Source organism: Nothobranchius furzeri, chromosome 7 (assembly GCF_043380555.1).
Source record: "Nothobranchius furzeri strain GRZ-AD chromosome 7, NfurGRZ-RIMD1, whole genome shotgun sequence".
Taxonomy (NCBI): Eukaryota; Metazoa; Chordata; class Actinopteri; order Cyprinodontiformes; family Nothobranchiidae; genus Nothobranchius; species Nothobranchius furzeri.
This window is the reverse complement of record NC_091747.1, coordinates 54,488,603-54,507,599: the sequence shown is the minus strand read 5'-3', so window position 1 is coordinate 54,507,599 and position 18,997 is coordinate 54,488,603. Positions and strand designations below refer to the sequence as shown.

General features: G+C 40.8%; 1 protein-coding gene across 2 annotated transcripts; it reads left to right on the top strand.

The window, feature by feature from the left end:
* The first annotated feature begins 1,741 nt into the window (after positions 1 to 1,741).
* si:dkey-118j18.2 (uncharacterized) lies at positions 1,742 to 12,830 on the top strand. 2 transcript variants are annotated; one of them, XM_015955315.3, is made up of 5 exons: positions 1,742 to 1,913; positions 2,116 to 2,210; positions 2,396 to 2,552; positions 6,085 to 6,214; positions 12,441 to 12,830. In XM_015955315.3, the coding sequence occupies exons 2-5, from the start codon at positions 2,191 to 2,193 to the stop codon at positions 12,662 to 12,664; spliced, it is 531 nt and encodes a 176-aa protein (XP_015810801.3). In that variant the 5' UTR covers positions 1,742 to 1,913; positions 2,116 to 2,190; the 3' UTR covers positions 12,665 to 12,830. The 2 variants fall into 2 exon arrangements, with proteins under 2 accessions (XP_015810801.3, XP_015810800.3); XM_015955314.3 differs by having other exon boundaries at positions 6,082 to 6,214.
* The last annotated feature ends 6,167 nt before the right edge of the window (positions 12,831 to 18,997 follow it).

Sequence of the window (18,997 nt, the reverse complement as noted above, 5' to 3'; positions counted from 1 at the left end):
TTTGTCCTTAATAAAGCCGATCATAAGTCGAGCACATCTTCCAGCAGCCCGGTGCTGTTGCAGAATTTAATTTAAATGTATTTTTTGTTCACTAATAACATCTGCATACTACATACTCTAAATTAACTATTTAGATGTCTGATTTAAAGAGACAATGTGTAACTTTTACTGTTAATCTCTTGAAATATCCAACAAAGTGTTGAAAATGAGTAAAATGATGCCCAGTTGTTGAAAAATATTGGCAGCTTTGTACCATATAATCATAAAAATTGAGTCCAAGTACACAGGGCACGGATCTAGCGTCATGGGGGATGCCATATTAAATGCAATGTTTGCCTGTGGCTGGCTCGGGGTCCTGTGCCCGTCGATGACATCACACTAGATGAGTGGATGGACGTACGACTTACGTACTTACCTTAACACTGAACAGAGCACAAAAATGAGATTTAACAGTTAGTTCAATTCAAAGCTCAAAGACTGATTCAGCTTTAAAAAATGTATGCATCAACTGATGTTATTAGTGACATTTTAGCATGAAAATGAGGTGGAAAATCTCTATATATCAGCCTATAAAAACTGGCTGTACACATTGGCCATCAGCCATACATGTCGGTATCGGCAATAGAAAAATCTATATTGGTCGATCTCTAAAATATACAGTTTTTGTTGTTGTAGATGAGGCTGTAGATCATTTGAAATAGACTTTTTGTGGTAAAGTTCAAAATAGTTATCTTACTTGCACATAGTTCTTTTGAACAGCGATTACTTTGGGCTGATGAGTTTGGGCCGCATGGTGGTGCAGTTGTTAGCACTGTTGCCTTTTGCCTCTTTCTGCATGAAGTTGCATGGTTTTCCCTATGCCTGCGTGGGTTTCCTCCTGGTACTCCAGTTTCCCCCTCAGATCACAACATGCTCTATAGATTAACAATTGTACGTCGGTGTGGATACAAGCGTCTGCCAAATAAATGTACAAACAGTTTTAATTAGACAGACAAGCTAACAGCCAGTCAGAGAAGAGACAATACCAAAATAGTTCTATTGTCAAAAAACAACTCTGAACTAGAAATACTCGTAACTGTTAATTCAAACACTAGTTCATACCGTAAATCTTTTCATTGATGCTGTTTCCATAAAACAGTTATGCCGCTAGGGGGTGCTAAAAGCAAGCCAAACCTGCGTAGTCTGGTTAGATTACGTTGCGTTCAATATTACTCGGAAATTTTGAATCAGTATGTAACCGTGATCAAGAAATGGTATAATTTTGTAAAAATATTTTAATACATTCCACGGCCTGTTTGTGATACCAAAGAAAGATTATTTGAAAACATGATTTAACAATTTAATATAAATACATCGTTGCTGCACTTTCTTTTAAGAAATAAACCAACATTTGTACATTTTCCTTCAAAAGCTTGAAACCACACATATAATATTTGCGTTATTAAAAACAAAATCTATAGTATTTTTTATGTTTAACAAATAGCCTTGAAGTAAATTTAATTGTAAAGTATTGGGGTGATGAAAGGATTTTTACTGGAAACCTGAAGGCAGCAATCACATGAACACCGCCCATTCAGAAAACTGAAGCTGAACACAAGGATGTGGTCGGTTCGCGTTAGCTTCAACTCCCGTTTACCTATTAAAGTTAAATTGTTGTACTAATACATAGGTAATGACCCGATTTAAACACCACATAGGGAAATGTATGCTACGGATCAGTTTCAATCGTTGTTTTGCTCCCGTAATTAGCTAATAGTGCAATTTTTGTTTTGGCCTGCGACTCGAATATCTTCTAGCTAAACTAGCTTCTGTGTCTTCTGACACCTGAAAGTCTTCTTAAATGTCACCGGAACAACCATAGACATGCCAACTCTGATTAGCCAACTCGGGGAAATGATTTCATCGTTTTAAAAGTAAGTTTAAAACCTGTTTGTTATGTTAGCTTTAGCTAGTTTTTATGAGGAAGCTAAAGGTACTTTCAGTTTAAAGTTGCATATATTAGCTAAGTGCTACAACAAGCTCGTGTGTTTATTAGCGGCAGGTTGTGACGGTATTATGATTTAGTTAGAACAAATATGATGAATTTTGTCTCGTAAAGAATGCGTTTTTCTGCAGGAAACCTTGTGTTTTTGCCAAGGAGTAATATTTTCGTTATGAGACTCTCCTCTCAATAATAAACATCTCTCAAAAATGGAGCTGTACTGGTACATGTGAGTACAACTTAACTCCTTTTTGTTCTTTTCTTTTGGATTTTAAATGTGATGCTAAATTTAAACCACTTGTGTTGGGCAGAAATTGAGTCAAAAAGCAAAGCACAAATAAACCCTTAACTAAAGCTGCTCAAGGCTACAAACGACTACAATGACTCACATCCTTCCCTCTCTTTTTCTTGCAGAGTTATCATATTCATCGTCATAAAGATATTTTTTTACGTTTGCTGGTACCGATCAAGACAAAGGCAGCTGGCAGCATACCTGACCAACACACGCAATGCTGAGATAGTGATTGTTGGAGGAAGGGCCTACCTCCATCAGATGTGTGAGAGGCAGAGTGTAAGTCCCATACCTGTGGATTGTTTTTCTGTTGTAAATAAAGATGAACATGGTTCATTGAGCAAGAAGGGTGTTCAGGAGACCAAGAAGGTCACGGCTGGGTGGTGTTAAAAGCAGGGTGGAGAGCTCCCTCGGGGCTGCTTGTTGTTTTATTTAGTCATTCACTTATACATTGATAGGCTGTGCTTCATATTTTGTGACATTTCAAGCGAGACAGTTTTTTTTACAGTGATAGGAGCTCAGTTGTTCTCACTTTTCATGTCTTTACAGCTATGCGCAGGTCATAGCTTTGATAGCAGTGTGATAGAGGGAAATATAAACTGTGGAAACTTTATTGTGCAATTTTGTCTGTAAAATACAGAAAATACTTATAATGTCTCTTTTCATCACCGTCCATCTTCTGATGAGAAAGGAAGATTCCCATTGAAGTGGCACATACAGAACGATCTTCCTAGCATTGGATTTGTTTTTTATTTTGGCTGCTTCCCCAGAACTTTTAATTAAAGTTGATATAAAACCAAAAGAAAATAAAGTCCATGATTCAGCTTCCCCCAAAATATTCAGTACATTCATTAAAAACATGTTACTTTTTGTAAAAAGATCTCATTTTTGGTCATTTCTACTTTATCAGATTTTTCTTTTCCTCTCCGTCTGTGTCATTGCGTCTAAAATGGACCAGCAGCGATATTTTTAGCTTTATTTGGAACATTTTTTCTCCAGGAAATGCCCCATTTGTTAAGGAAAACAAATGATGCTGTTGCAATCTTACTTGAGCTTTTAGCCTTGGCTTTTGCCAGAGAGATACATAATACTCTGTGTCTTATCCGTACCTTCAGTCCAGTTTGGGCTTTCTGGTGTCTTATCAGATATTGCATGTACTTACTAATTAAATGCCAGTTTGATGTCTGAAGCTCGTCTCTCTCATGTGGAGTTATGTTTTTTTTTTTTTTACCTCTTATGCTGAAGCCTTTTATCAGATTCCTTTCAGATGCTCATTATTTTGTTATTTTCTGTTTACGCCCACTTCCTCTGCATTTCTCTGGAATGTTTTCAGATTCTCTTTTGGCTAGTTGGAGTTCTTTATGGCCTTTTCTGTTGCTTTTTACTGTCTCAGTTAAATAACGTGGAGAAATAATTGCTGCAAAAAGGACTCATGATCATTTACCAAACTATTTATTTTCAAAATTGTCCATTCAAATGCCAACAAAAGTCATTGTGTGGGTGTAAATAATGTATGAATTGCCAAACTATGGAAGCATATTGCTGTCAGTGCAAGGAAAAACTATAGGAGCAGAATACTGTAATAACTAGAAAGTTTCTCATTAAAATGTGATATGAATCTCATTTTAACAAAAAACTTTTTCTAAATGACGTGTTTAATATGTCGTGATGATGAGATAGTTCATCACAGACATCTTGATGGATGTTTGAATCTCGTCTAGACGAATTGAAGGGAGAAGAGAGTCGGAGAGCTTCATTGTGCCTTTTTAAGAAGCGGTAGTAGTCGGGCACGTATTCCTAAACACTTCCGTAAAGCCGTCCTCTACTTTCAAAACAACAGAGAAAACCGCTCTCACTTCTTGTCCACGGAAATTTTCAATACTTCCGCTGTCTAGTTGAGGTGCAGTTTTCAAAGTAAAAGTTGACTTCCTGTTTGTGCTTTTTCACATTTAAAAGCTTGGAAAACTTTTGACATTGATAAAATAATGTGCATAAAATAATGTGTCTCTGTGTTACATTAGACATGAGCGAGAAATCTGTGGGTGTTTTTGGTGATACGCTACAGCACATACCCGCCATTTTACCATTACAACATTTCTTGTTTTTACGCGATATTTAAACACGTTCTTATGAGACGGTTTCTCATTAAAACTAGATTTATGTTACATAATAAGGAGAAAACTCGTAATTATGAGAAACTGCATCTTTACGTTTTTCCTCACTGGCGGCAAAAGGCGTCCGTACGAATCCTTCTCTGACCACATTATAAAATATTAAACTTAGTAAAAAATTAAACTTCTGGGAAGAAATTGATCAGATTTTTGTACAGTTCAGACTTGCAGTTACTGTCTGGTTCCGATTCATCTTAATATAATAAACAGAATAAAACTTTTTACATTTATTTGGAAGAATTTCTTTTTCTTTTACGACTACAAACTTACTCTTAACGACGGTGAGTTAAAGGACCAAAATGAAATCTGACCTTTGAGTTTCACATACAAGAATTTTATGGGTGTTTCTGATTTATCTTGATTTGTCCTTAATATGCTTTCATAGTAGAGATAATACTTTAATAACTAGAGTTTAAAGAGCAAGTCCCCCCCAAATCAACTTGTTTTTGCTGATAAACTATATAAACGAGTGCCTAAGTGTGCTGTAAACACATGCAGCCAAGAATTTGGCTCTTAAGTGCATCTTAGTTAAAATTTAAATATTCTGCCTAAAACTGTCACTGCTGCGCCGCCGTCAAGCAAAAACTCGGCACTGCATTCAAATTTAAATCTGCCGTCACTATTGGCTAAGAAGTACACTATGATGTCAGCTAGTACTTTATGATGTTGTTGTGAGCCTGTGTGTGTATTTGTTAGTGGCTCTGCCCTTTCAGTCTGCCAGGCAACCGCATTTTTTGCGTTTTTCAAACAGGAAGTGGAGTAAGACTAGTAGGGGGTGACTTGCTGTTTAAAGATTAGAATAAAGCTTGGTTTATGCTTGACGCATTCACTTTCCGCGCGGTGATGCGACTCGCGGACGGAACGCGCTTCACAACTCGCAGCTTTTATGGTTTGTGCGGCTCGTCTCTGCGGTGAGCCAATATCCTCCCAAACTGAACGGGGCAGCATGGAGCTCTACGGCATGCATCCAACACTACACCATAGTAGAAGTAGAAATTACTGTTTACAACATGGTATTTCAGCATTTTTAACAGCGTCCTCGTCTTTTCCGACAGTGCGAGCTATTTCTCTCCAAGAATTATTAACAACATGTTGATCACTGTGATCTCTGAGAGCTGAATCATACAAATGTCTGTGTTTACGAACCTCTGCCATACTAGTTCTTGCCGGTCCGCCATGTTTTTCCGCGTCCGTCCGTCCGCGTGGTTAGAAATTTTCCGAGGTGCGCGTTGCGGAAATTCTGGGCCATGCGGAGACGCGGTGGAGGGGCGTGGTTGTTAACATGACGAACTTTTCCGCGCGGAGCCGTGCGGACCTCGCGGACGCGTCAAGCATAAACCAACCTTAATTCAGCTTTTGGTTTGTCTTGCAGCGTTGGCCTTAAACTGGTTGCTTCTGTTCTTTTCTTCTGACGCCCACAACACTTTAAAATTAAATTTAAAGTAATTCAATCATTCTTCTGTATCATCATCTATCACTTAATCTATTAATTCAGTGAGATTGAAGCTGGAAAACTTAACACCAGATGAAAACATTTATTATTGTAACTATAATCTTTAACTAGACTATTTGGTTTCATAACTTCTCGTATATATTTGTGGACTTCTGTATTTTAAGTGCTTCCTTCTCTTTTGTAGCAGACGTCCGTCTGGCCCAGTTGGTATGGAGTCCAGGACGACCTGTCGATAGAGGAGCCCTCCACTGCTCTGCCACCCACCGCCTCCTACTCCCACCTGGAGATGCCCCCTCCGTATGAGGCAGTCTCTGGAGGTAGCAAACACACACACTCATAAACACACACAGCGCTTTCAGGTCATGCGGATATGAGGCAGGAAGCCTGAATCATTACCGTCCTTCTCTTCTCCCACGTTTAAGCTGCCGCTCTTGGCAGCTTTCCACTCACACGTTTGCATTCAGCTCTAATGAAATTCCTTCCTGGATACGTTCATGTTGTTTCTGTTTGGTTTACTTAGTTGTTAGTTTTAGTTCTGTAGTGTTAGTCAATAGCTGCTTGCACATGAATTTGAATGTGTTCCAAGTGAAAATGGTGGGAAAGTCCACCTCGTTTGCTGAGGCCTGCGTGGTTTCTGTACTCATGATGTAGTTCATGTTTCAGCAGAGGGCAGATTAGTGAGGTTTCGTAGAGGAAGAAGCTTTCCTATAAGAGGAACAGCTTCGTGTAGTCATCCTAAACAGTCTTGTACCTTTATTATTTTTCTTTTTAATTGATAAATTTGAACCAAAATACCACAAAAATAGTTTCAGTTCATCATTAAAGGCATTCTGTGCAACTTTTTCGTATTTTAAAATATTTTTCTTTAGCCAGTATGCGGTAAAATTACTCTTTATAGGGTAATGAAATGTCACTCACACCCCATCACCCTCTGCGGCCAGAATACCGCTCTTGCAACTTCAAAGTTGCTGATCCGGACCCTGTTGGACTTAGTAAAAGTGGAGCTGATGCCTGGCACTGGAGTCTGCTTCCAGTACATTTCCTGTATATTTTTGGTCATGAACTCAGCTGATTTGTTTTTTATTTAGTGATGAATTGCTCCTATAGAAACTAATGAAGTCTGAGGAGACATTTCGGGTGTTAGATTAAGGTGTTAAAAAGACGAACGCACAGCGAGGAGATAAGTTTCACTTTTGCTTTTACTAACAGAACACTAGAGGGTGCTAAAGGCAAGCCGGAACTGCTTAGTATTCCTTTAAATCGAGACTTTTTTTCATTCTTTCTGTAAAATAACAACTTTTCTAACCCGGGCTTTCCACCAGATGCGTAAGCGGCGCGTAGCATAACAGACATGTTATCCTCACGAGTTCAATGGTTCGTCCCCTCCCACCGGGAGTGATTCAGACGCAAGCAGCAGCAAATGGAGATGGTCACGCAAGGTCATGAAATCCAGGGAGAAATTGCAAGATCACTCGTGATTTTGTTTGCACAAATCAAGCAAGGAGAAAGATGGTGTCCAAAAGGTCTGTGGATAATTTTCAGTTCTTTTAGTCTCGGTTACGGAGGTTTCGCAGGTAATGACACATGTGCTCACTAATTAGGCTACACTTGTCTTTTATTTTAAGTTTCGGTATGTTTTACACTGCTTCAATGTTTGACTTCCTGTCTGTCCCGTTTAGAACTGCTGAGCTTGAGGCCTTCTGGAAGCTCAAAGTGTAAAATCAGTGGAGCGAATTGACACTACGCTTCGGAGATGCGTCCAAAACGTGCTGCTTAGCCGGCTGGTGGAAACGCGACCATCAACAACTAATGGAGCGTTTTATTATTTTTCCTAGCAGAACATTTTACTTACATTTTTACATGGGACAGCAGTAGCTCAGTAGCCTGGCCTGCCAGACTCCTCCTCTGTTTAATTCTGCACAGAGAAAGGGTCTGGGAACCCTCCTGTTCAAATAACCCCACCCCCTGAGAATTCTAACCGAGCCAATCAGCGCTGAGTGTCGTACGTCACACACCATAACACTGAGTTTGTCGAACATGGCAACTGAACTGGAGTTCGCTGCGGCTCTTTCCTCTGTTCTAAATGACTTGGGACGTCTTTAAAACCACAAGTAGAAGCGATAAAAGTCTTTCTTCTAAAGAAAGATGTTTGCGCTGTCGCCATTTTTGACTACAGCTAAAAATCTACAGCACCGCGGACGCCACACACAGCGACGCTACGTTTCTCAAACAACGAAGACAACGGCGGAGTTTCCTGCGGCTCTTTCCTCTGTTCTGAATGGCTTGAATGTCTTTAAAACACAAGTAGAAGCGCTAAAAGCATTTCTTCTAAAAAAAAACCCATTAAAGATGTTTGCGCCGTTGCCAGATGCCTTTTATTACTACATCTAAAAAAATACAGCGTTGCGCGGCACAGTCGGTATTTCTGTCATTTTTCTGATTGGTTATTTTTCAGCTGCCTAGTCCCCGCCCTTCAAGTGCCTCCCTGCCTTTGAGTTACTAGGACTCTTTCTGCTGTTGTGTCCTTGGGCAAGACACTTAACCCACCTTGCCTGCTGGTGGTGGTCAGAGGGACCAGTGTTAAATAATTCCATGTCTAGTTATATGAAATCAGGACACAGTCGGCTGGATCCGTGTTTCCTGCCAGGGTTAACTACGCCAACACGACACCACCTCAACAAGATTAGCGTTGGGTCCTGCAGAATCCCGATCTCATTGCAAGTCTCTAGTTTATAGCATCAATCAGGGGTGTAAACATATGCCTTCAATTCCAGTTAAATACATACCTGCGCTTTAATGTCACGCTTTGGTTCATTTTAGTACAGTGAAGGAATAAAGTGGCAAATATACTCAGACAACATAAAAATGGATAAAATAAGTGTTTTAAAGCGACTTTTTCATATTTGTTAATTTTCTCGAGCCAGTAGCTAAACTGACCCTTTACATGGTGAATGACCCCTCCGCCCCTTGTGAACAGGATTCCCCGTTTGCAACTTCAGCCTCTCCAGACCGCTCCCCTGAAGTCTCATAAAGTCACGCTTTATGGCAATCCATGTTTACAGCCTCAGAACAGATGGGCTATACGACCTCAGAGGCGTGATTTCTGCATGTTTTAGATCATGCACACGGCTGATTTGTTTAATTTAGTGATGGATCACTCCTGTAGACACCAATGAAGGCTGAGGAGACGTTTCAGCTGTTAGATGAAGGTGTTGAAAACACGAGCGCACAGCAAGGGAAGTTTCAGTTTTATTATTATGACAGTGAATTAAAACAGACACTAGGGGGTGCTAAAAGCAAGCCAAAACTGTAACATTAATACTTTGGCTTTCTCAACTGCAACTGAAAGAACAAACAAAACTATTGGAAGTATAAATATTTTCTATCTTTAGGAAAGGAGCATGCTGTGTTTCCTTAAGCGCACCATTAACTCATTAACTGCTAATGACGATAAAAGTCATCATTTTAAATCCAACCGTTCGCTGCCAATGACGACTAAAGTCTGTGTGGGCGTCGGAATGAGCCCCTGCACCGTGAGAAGCATGTGAACAAACATCCCAACTCTGAAGTTGATCTTCATCCGCGCATGTCACACGTCACGTGATCAGGAAGCAGAAAATCCATGTGTTAGGAGGAGTGAGGCGCGAACCGGAAAAGCTTCTGCCAATCGCAATTCGACAACGGGTTATGAAAGAACGGATAACGCTCGAAACACGCAAATTCTTTCTGATGTAAGAGGTGAGTCTCCTTTTTGTTTTGGTTGTTTTGGCGTCGACGTCATCCTAGCACGCAACGTTCTGTGACTCTTAAAAAACAGTAAAAACGGTGAAAAACGCTGGCAGCGAAGGGCTTTTCTGATCAGGAAACGGCTGGCAGTGAATGAGTTAAGCTTGTAGCCTCGTTCAGGATCATCCAACCTTTGTTTTTTGCTAGAATTATTCATTTGTCTGCTGAAAGGACAGGTCGGTTGTCTCCGGTTGTAGAAGACATCCTCTCACTACAAGCAGAGGCAGCTCGTCTGGTGGCTCTAGTTCACTTAGGTCTAGGGTCGTCACAGTTGCTCGGTGACGGGACATACGCCACAGAAGATTGCTCAAGCTCATAGCCGTTCACTTCCAGTCTTCCCAGTCAGCAAAGGACCTGGTGCTTATGTTGCTGGCTAAAGGCTAACGTGTGCTACACATTTACACACCCGTGTGGAAACTTGTTGTGTGTCTGTACCAAAGCCAGCGTTTGTAGTCCCGACCTTCAGTTTGTAGGAAAGCCAATAACCGTTAAATAATCATTAATAAAGGTATGCATTTCTTGGTACTTTGCTTTTTTACAAGATCAAGGTTATCTGTGTCAGCAGCTTTAGCTTAATAGATCATTTTCTTCGTATAGCAGTCTCATGACCGTTCAAAGAAAAGCTAGTCAGGTGAAAAGATTTTAATCTAGATTATCTCTGTTTTGTTTTTCCACTTTTCCACCTGAATTCTTAACTGTTCTTTTCTTTTCTTCATGTTACATTAAAATCCACTAACATTTAAAATATTTATTATATCTTTGAGCTCATTCCACTCGTTTCTCAGCACCCTCTTCTGCCAACAGCGTCTTATTTGATGGTTGTTTAAGGTTGTCAGACAGCAGGATGTGGTTATAGAGGGTGGAAAAGGTGACATAACGGGTGTGTATGCCTAAAGGCTTTATAGGTACTGTTGCTGTGTCTGATTATTTAAACATTACAACAATAATCTCTTTAATTTTAGCTGGCGTCAGAAAGGATATCATAACTTTTAGATTACAGAGAAGTCAAATGCTGCATTCAATGACCCAGAAACAAACAAAACTTTTAGTGTCCAGTCTTTTGGTGTTTACCAGAGTGTAAGGACGAGTTTATTAATTTATTCAATACGTTTTAGTTGTCTCAGGAATGAATGAATGCCTTTCAGGCAGAACTCAGGGTTCAAAAGCCCACAAACCCCTGTCTCAGCAGGCCAAGTCTGCAACATCATAGCTGAACTTCAAACGGCAGGTTCTGGAGTCTTATTTCCTGATATTTGGACATCCCTCCTCGGATTGGATAACAGCAACGTGACTGTAGTGCTTATTTGCAACATGAATGTTTTACCTCCACAAATAACACGAGCCTGGAGGAGCCTCTGCTGTGTGGTGAAGTTGCTAATGCTAACTGTTAGCTTAAACAAGCCAGCAGCCAATCCGCTGCTGATTCCTGGATATTAAAACAACAGCCTTCCCCATAGTGAAACAAGATGGGTGAGTCCATTGACGCTAATTCACAGTGTGACGTAGATCTGTGAGGATTTTCAAATCCTAGAGTTTCACTGTCTGTTTTCTTTCAGAAGCTAATGGTGTAGGAGACTATTTTCATGTTCAGACTATAGGGCTGCTCGATTATGGCAAATGACTGAACTTGATATCTCGATTATTTAAGACAATTTGTCAATTAATGTTGATTTTATTTGTTTATTTATTCAGTCATAAAATTGCTCAGGGCACAATCAGGGCAAAAAGAAAGAAGAAGAAAGCAACAAGATAATCAAAAACAACTCCTGATTCCTAGTATAAAAAGGCCAACACACTTGCTCATTATACAGTGGCATTCAAAACATAAATAAAAAGCATATATGCATATATGTTTTAGTGACGGTCACAAAATGTTGCATAATATTTATTTAGTCCTGTCAAGCGGTGCTGTACGAGTGTGTACACTAGCAACGTGTCCTCAGAGAGATTAATTCATATTTATCGGCGTGAGAAACTTATTTCTATTTATTTTTAAACTATTTATTTACAGGTCCCATCAGTTAGTGTAAAGATTGTCCCAGCCACAGCAATGGGAGTTGCGCTGCACCACCCACCCCCCCACCCCCAACCCAGTCTCACAGCAATCAAGGGCAAGCCGCGCGTGTGTTTAGCTTGCCACACAATGCACGTTATCCCGTTTTTAGTGGCTCAGGAGCCTGCAGGTTCGGTGTGCGTCACTCACTCCGGTTAATCCAAGAGGAAGCCGGCACTGAGAGCATTTTTTTTTATTTTTGCGACCAACACATCACTATATCATTCCCTAATGTTTGGAAGGATGATCCGGAGCGCAGGCGGAGTGTTTTGCTAACCTGCAGGAAATGTCAACGACAGTTTTCCAGAAAGTAGCTAAGGGTTACCAAAGATGTTTCTACATTGTTCGCTAGGTACTTTTACAATTTAAAAAGTCAAGAAGGGGGTCTGAAAAGATGTTAGAAATAGCAACTAATTTGCTAAGTTGGCAACAATGCTGGAGGAGCGCTTGATTTGCAACTTGGAGCAGCGCTAGAGGGAGGAGAAAATAATCGGCTCATTTTGATTTTGTAATCGTTCCAAACTCGGATCGTAATTGGGATTAAAATTCGATTAATTGAGCAGCCCTACCAGACTGTGACTGATTATAATCAGTAAAACGTTTAGAAAATGGTTTTTCAGTGTTCCACATCTTTAAGAGCTATTTCGTCTTGTTGAAGCACGTGTGGTTGAAGCTATTGATGTTTTCGTTTGGTTTCCTTTCAGATGATGACCTGAAGCCCCCTCCTTACAGCGAGTGCGCCCGAAGCGACGAGGCCGACATTCCTCACCCACACCACGACACCCTGCTCATTTCTGGTGGAGCAAACTCTGTTCGAATCATCAATGAACCCCCTCCCCCTTACACACTGACTCCGCCCACCCCTGTGGCTCAACAGGGCGAACCCGTGAGCCCCGGTGAGGCTGTACCAGAAAGCAGAGCCGCCTAACCAGTCGCTGATTCCAGTTTGCCTTTTTTCCCCGTCCACTGCCTTCCTACATCCAAACCTCAGTGATCCTCTCCAGCCTTAATCTCATCACACGAGAACAAACGTTTGTTTTATTAGTTATCTGAACCAGTTTGCAGATGACATCAGCGAGCCTTTGTGCCTCAGTCTGGACCACAGAATCCTGCCTCACAGCAAGTTTTCTTCCGGGAGAAACGAGGTTTCTTTTTTTATATGAATATTAGTTCTTCAACATACGTCACCCGTTTGATACAAACTTCCATTGTAGACAATCTAAACTGTTTTGTGTACAAATAATTTCAGATTCAAGCATCCCACTGGGTGTTTGATTGTTTTACATCACTGCCTGTTTAGTGTGTTATGGACGAAACGAGATCAAAGAGCCCATTGTGGCTTTGGGTATCAGCATGACTGATGGGATTTATTCGTGTTTGAGTTCAACTGAATTTTAGGGCTAAAAGGGTAAAGAGTGGTGTAAAAATCTGCTATCCTTTTAATTTATAAGTACTTTAAGAACTAAACCCCGCCCCCATAAAATGTACTATATTGTCTGTTGTTCTGCCGCAAGGTGGCAGACTTTAGCCAAATGTTGTTAGTGTGTAGAGCAGCTTTGGGGAAAAGGGTTTTCGACTTCTGGTGTTTGGTAGAAGTTTTTTAGCTTGTGGTTATGTGAGCGAGAGACGAAACCTGAGCGTGCCTGCGCCCAGCAGAAAGCCAAATTCTCGTCCTTGACTCCATCACCGTTGTGCACATTGGAAAGATCGTTACTGAAGACCAGGATATTCACCACCGTTCTCTGTTTAAACAAGATCCCATTTCACCGCATTCCTCCTCATCATCATCATTTCATATTTCATTCTCAAGCAAAGATGGCTGAAAGTGGGACGGAAAACAAAACTTGAACTTCGGATGAACCATTTGGTTTTGGATTTTTGGGATCAAGCCAAATCTCACACGCATTGTCCCTTTTATGAAAGCCTTTTTTCCTGCAGACTTGATGTGTTTGATATCATATTTGTAATTTTTTTTTATTTTTAATTTTTTTTACTGTGAAACTGTCTAAAGTGGGAAAAGGGGTGTTTTGACTCGCTTTCAAAATGCATTTGGCCATTTTAAAGTGTTTGTGTGTAAATGTTATTAATTCCTATCTTGCTTGTTGTAGATTGCTTACTGAACCACCTCATTTTGGAGAAATGACTTTTGGCTGAATTGATAGCTAGTCTGAACCCTGCCGGGGAAAAGCTGCAGTTTAATACCTGCCCTGATCACCAGAATTGCTATAAATTTATCATTAAATTATTATTTTTGCAGAAGTATTGAGTAATCTGTCCAACGTAAGACCTGGACTTGTGCTACATTTCAGTGTCTAGGGTGGTTTTTGACCCGTGTCTAGAAACACGTGTTCCTAAGTTAATGTTCACACGAACTACTGTGAAATGGTCAAGATCGGTCTTAGCATCAGTCCCGTAGGATATAAACTATTTCCCCTATACTGAGGCTGTTCAGTTTGTTTTCTACAATGAGTGAAATTTTATTTATACGTTTTGCAGAGAAAAAAAAAGTCTCTAATGCCATTTTGGTGAGATTAACTATAGCTTTACTTGGAAGCTGTTTGATCGAGTTGCCGTGGCAACTGACCAGCTAAACTGCTTGACCTTTATTGTTGTTCCTGCTGCTTGCACCTGGTTTCTTGTAAATTAATAAGAAAGGAGGCGGTGAATGCTGAATGTTTTTCTAAAAAGTGTTTTAAATTCTTATTGCGATGACTTTTATCACCAATGCCTTTTAGCCAGGTTCTTGTGCTTGTGCCACAATCCGATCGATGCTCCAGAGAAGCTGCGAGGTACAAATCTGAACGTGTGACACATCGAAAGGCTTTCCATCAAAAACCTGCCAGCAGCATCAGAACACAAACCCGTGACCAGAGCGTTCCTGTGAATGATCCATGACATTAGCCGGTTGTGTGAATGAACTTTGTTTTCAGAATCTCTGTATTAAAAGGGTGTAAATAAAAAGTTTCATTTTCTTGAGGAATTTTGGTCTTGCTTGTTTTTAGCTTCATTTAGAAACAGTTGAGTCATTCTGTTACAGTCAATTATTTAATTTTTAATCTTTATCTTTTAAAATAAATTTTTTTAATTGAAAAAAGGTGTAGCACCTTATATTTTTTATCTAGAAAGGAGTAATATAAAAACCCCTTCTCATTTAGGCCCGAGCAGCGAAAGCGCTGCAAAGGCCTATTTTATCTGCTCTGTTTATTTTTCTTCCGCCAAGTAAATTTGCTTTTTGGAGGCCTTAACATACCCGAAAACTCAGGAATTTTTGCACACATGTCAGGCGTGGTGTAAAATTTTGTATTTTAAAGGTCCCAAAAAAAATCGCATTAAAACTAGCTCCACAGCGCCCCCTAGAATGTGAAAAATACCCCCCCCCCCCCCTTCCATAAACCTTAGTTTATCGTACAGTTAGGAAATTTTGTGCACTTGTAGTACTCAACAGTCTGCACAGAAAAGTCTCTTTCAACCATGGTCAACATCAAATAGGAAGTTGGCCATTTTGGATTGAAATGGCGATTTTTACCCGTTTTGGCTGCTTTTAGGGTCCGTTTCTGATTGATTTACTCTATCTTTTTTCGCACAATCATCTTGACGTTTGTGTGAAATTGATCAGAAGGGATGGCCAATCAAAAAAAATAAAACTGGCTTTTCGTATATGCTGAGGGGGCGGGGCAAGGCCTCGAAGTTCGACTACTCACCAAAAAATATATAAATGGCTATAAATTCATAACCAAATAGAGTTTAGTTACAAAAACGTCTGTGGTCATTCGGCATCCGACCCCGAATAAAAATTAATGGTTGGATGATGGCATCACACAAGCCCCGCCCCCTCAGCACCAAAAAGGTCACGTTTTACTGTGATAGGTCCCATATCGCCCCATTTCACTTAATCACCACAAATTGGTAGCTGGTAACTCAAGACAAGTGGGGGTTGCTTGGTGTCACTTTATGGGAGTTTTCAAAAGAGGACGGGGCTGTGGCGGCGCGGCGAAGTTAGGCGTACCGCCGTGGCCATACATTTGACTCCCATTTCGGTCATTTCTAAAGCTATCGCCACAAAACTTCTGGTGAGCGATCCTAGTCCAGCCCCCAAAAAATCTCAGGACCTACAAAAAAGTCTCTTGGGGCCAAGCGCAAAGTTGTACAGGAGGTCGGTCATTTTGGTCCAAGAACTCGATTCAGTTGTTTTCGCACACGTTGTTTGGAGAATGATGCCCCATCGCCCTTTTCACCGATCGCCTTCAAACTTCTGCTATATACTCTTAAGCTATAGGGGGAAAAAAATCAACTGCCGGATTTTTCAAAAGTTGAAAATTGTGGGCGTGGCTAAGCCTCAAACTTTGACCTGTCGCCACACCACTCTTTTTTAGGGATGCACCGATGGATCGGCATTTGATCGTAATCGGCCGATAGCGCCCCTATCGGTTTTGATCGGAATTTTCAAAATAGATCAAAGCAAACCGATCAGGTAGGGTTGTCACGGTACACAGTGTAGCGTAAACCCCAGTAAAAAAAAAGTTGACAATAATAATAACCGTCTTGTTTTTTAAAAAACTATATTATCTTGGTGGGTTTACCGTGGCTGCGATGTAGGCGCGGTGACCCTGACCACCGTATCATCGGCTGAAGTTGCCGGTGTGCGCGCATTGTTTACAACAAAACTTTCTTGAAGCTAAAGCTGAAATAATGGTCAAAGGAGGAGACGGCAGCGCTCAGGACATTTATTATCCCTCAAAGAAGACAAAGTGGGAAGTACGGGCATGTTTTAGATATCTGAAGAATGCCGAGGGAGTTTATAGAAGACGGACGGACGGCTATCCTGTTTGCAGCGCGAGCAGAAAAAGTGTCTGTGAAAGGCAGCAACGCTTCAAATCTCATGACACATCTGAGTGACCGTCACCCACAACTCTACAGTCAACGCAAGGCAAGCTAACGTTAGCGTTTTAGCTAAAATGCGTGATCCGAGGCTTTGGGTTGAGTGAGAACGCAACGAGTCGTTATATAAAGCAGCCGCAGCGCCGCTACCTGCATATAAACCGTGTCGTGGACACCGCCATGTTGAAATGACGCTATGCATTACGGGGCTCCCAGGGGCAGATAAGAGTTGGTCTCTCTCCGAGAATAATTATGAATTTAACAATTATTACTGTCTGATGACATTTTCCCACATCTGCAAAGCTCACTGGAAGGACACAAACCGAGGACAATACTTTCCTGATATAGGGTTTATTACTCAAGTAAGGGTAAAAAAGTATCTCATTAGAAGGCTACTTGAGTACTGAGTATCATCTGGTTTAATATATTTAAAATGATGACATCAAACAGACATAAAATAAGAAGTTATGGACAAATATTGGTATTTTAAAGGCTAAAGGGGAAAAATGTAAACAAATAAACAACATAGTTACAAAATAACTAATTTTAGGCTAAATTTAGACACAAACTGAGGACAATATTTCCTGACATACAGGGTTTATTTAGTTGTGTGAAAATGTAGCACGTTTAAAAAAATACCGCGATAATACCGAAAACCGTGGTAATTTTGGTCACAATAACCGTGAGGTTAAATTTTCACACCGTGACAGCCCTAATACAGACTATTTTAGATTAGGTTACATTTCCTTTATTCCCAGATTATGTAGTTTGTAGCACTCATTATAATGTTGTCGAAAATTTCTGGCCAATCCACGTGATCGGTATCGGTGATCGGTATCGGTGATCAGCATTCTTTGATATCGGTATCGGTGATCGGCAGCAAAAAACCTGATCGGTGCATCCCTACTCTTTTTTTCACAGCTCTCTATTGAACTCCTTTCACCCAATCACCAGCAATCTGGGAAATAGCACTAGACAAGTTGAGGTCACTTGGCCTCCAGTACTGGCAGGTTTTGAAAAAAGGCGGGGCTTTTGGAGCATGGCGAAATTTGCCATCACGCCATGGAAATACGTTTGCCTCTTATTTCCTCAGTTATTGTGATATCGCTACGAAATCTCTGATGAGTGATCCTAGTCTGACCACCAATAGAAATGGACATGATAGGTTTGTGGGCGTGGTCTTTTTTCTGAAATGGCGCCCCCTAGGACCATAAAACTGTCAGCCCCAAGCCGTGCTTTATCTGAGAACTACGAAATTTTGTACACTAATGTAGTGCCTTGGGACCTACTAAAAAGTCTCTTGGAGCCAAGGTCAATGTCGCACAGGAAGTCTGCCATTTTGGTCCAAGTACTCGATTTAGTGGTTTTCACATACTTTGTTTGGAGAGTGATACCCCATCGCACTTTTCACCAATCGCCTTCAAACTTTTGCTATATATTCTTAAGACAGGGAAAAAAAATCAACTGTTGGATTTTTCAAAAGTTGAAAGGTGTGGGTGTGGCTAAGCCTCAAACTTTGACCTTTCGCCATTACATTACTTGACGTAATAACTCCCATGCGCATTATCAAATCTATATCAAACATTGTCTGTGTGATCACTGACCACATCTCAAGACAATGACAATGTGGACAGCTGACATCACCTAAGCCCCGCCCCCTGACAACAGGAAGTCTATTGTTTTATGGTGAAATGCCCATATTTGTCCCCTCTAATTTAGTCAATATGACACTAAGGCCATCCACTGTCTTCATGATGCTGTAATGACCATTCAGTTCTGATAGCTTTCCAGAAAGGGAGGGGCTTTGATGCCATGGCGAATTCTGGCGTGACCCCATGACCTTACATTTGACTGTAACTTCCACAAACAGCCTCTGATCTGCATGAGACTGAACATGGCAATCAACAATCCTGCCCTTAGCCAATGAAGCACAAACGGTTGGTGAACGTTGTATAATATCACCACAGTGCCCCCTACATACCTTTAAAACTGTAATAACTCCTACAGACGAAGTCGCAACTGCACCAAACTTGCTATATGTCATCACACAAAGGCACCCAACACAATCCTGTGGTCATTGATTGATATTGCTTTAGCTCCGCCCCCTGACAGACATTAGGCCCTGAATAACACATGCATAATGCTATTCACACCAAACTACACGTAAATGATTGTTGTGAACCTACAAACTGCTCCATGGGAAATTTTACCTCTGTCAGTGCGCCAGAGGGCAGCTGTGGCTACATCGTAGCTCATCACCATCAGTGTGTGAATGTGTGTGTGAATGGATGAATGATACACTGTAGTGTAAAGCGCTTTGGAGTCCTTACTCTGAGAGGCGCTATACAAGTGCGGGTCATTTATCATTTATCATTTGCCTACA

What these genes read in the sequence shown, in the direction of transcription:
- si:dkey-118j18.2 (XM_015955314.3), top strand. Translation starts at nt 2,191, where the DNA reads ATGGAGCTGTACTGGTACAT. An exon ending in AGATGTGTGAGAGGCAGAGT is followed by an intron (nt 2,553 to 6,081) that starts GTAAGTCCCATA and finishes TCTCTTTTGTAG; the next exon opens with CAGACGTCCGTCTGGCCCAG. An exon ending in GTATGAGGCAGTCTCTGGAG is followed by an intron (nt 6,215 to 12,440) that starts GTAGCAAACACA and finishes GTTTCCTTTCAG; the next exon opens with ATGATGACCTGAAGCCCCCT.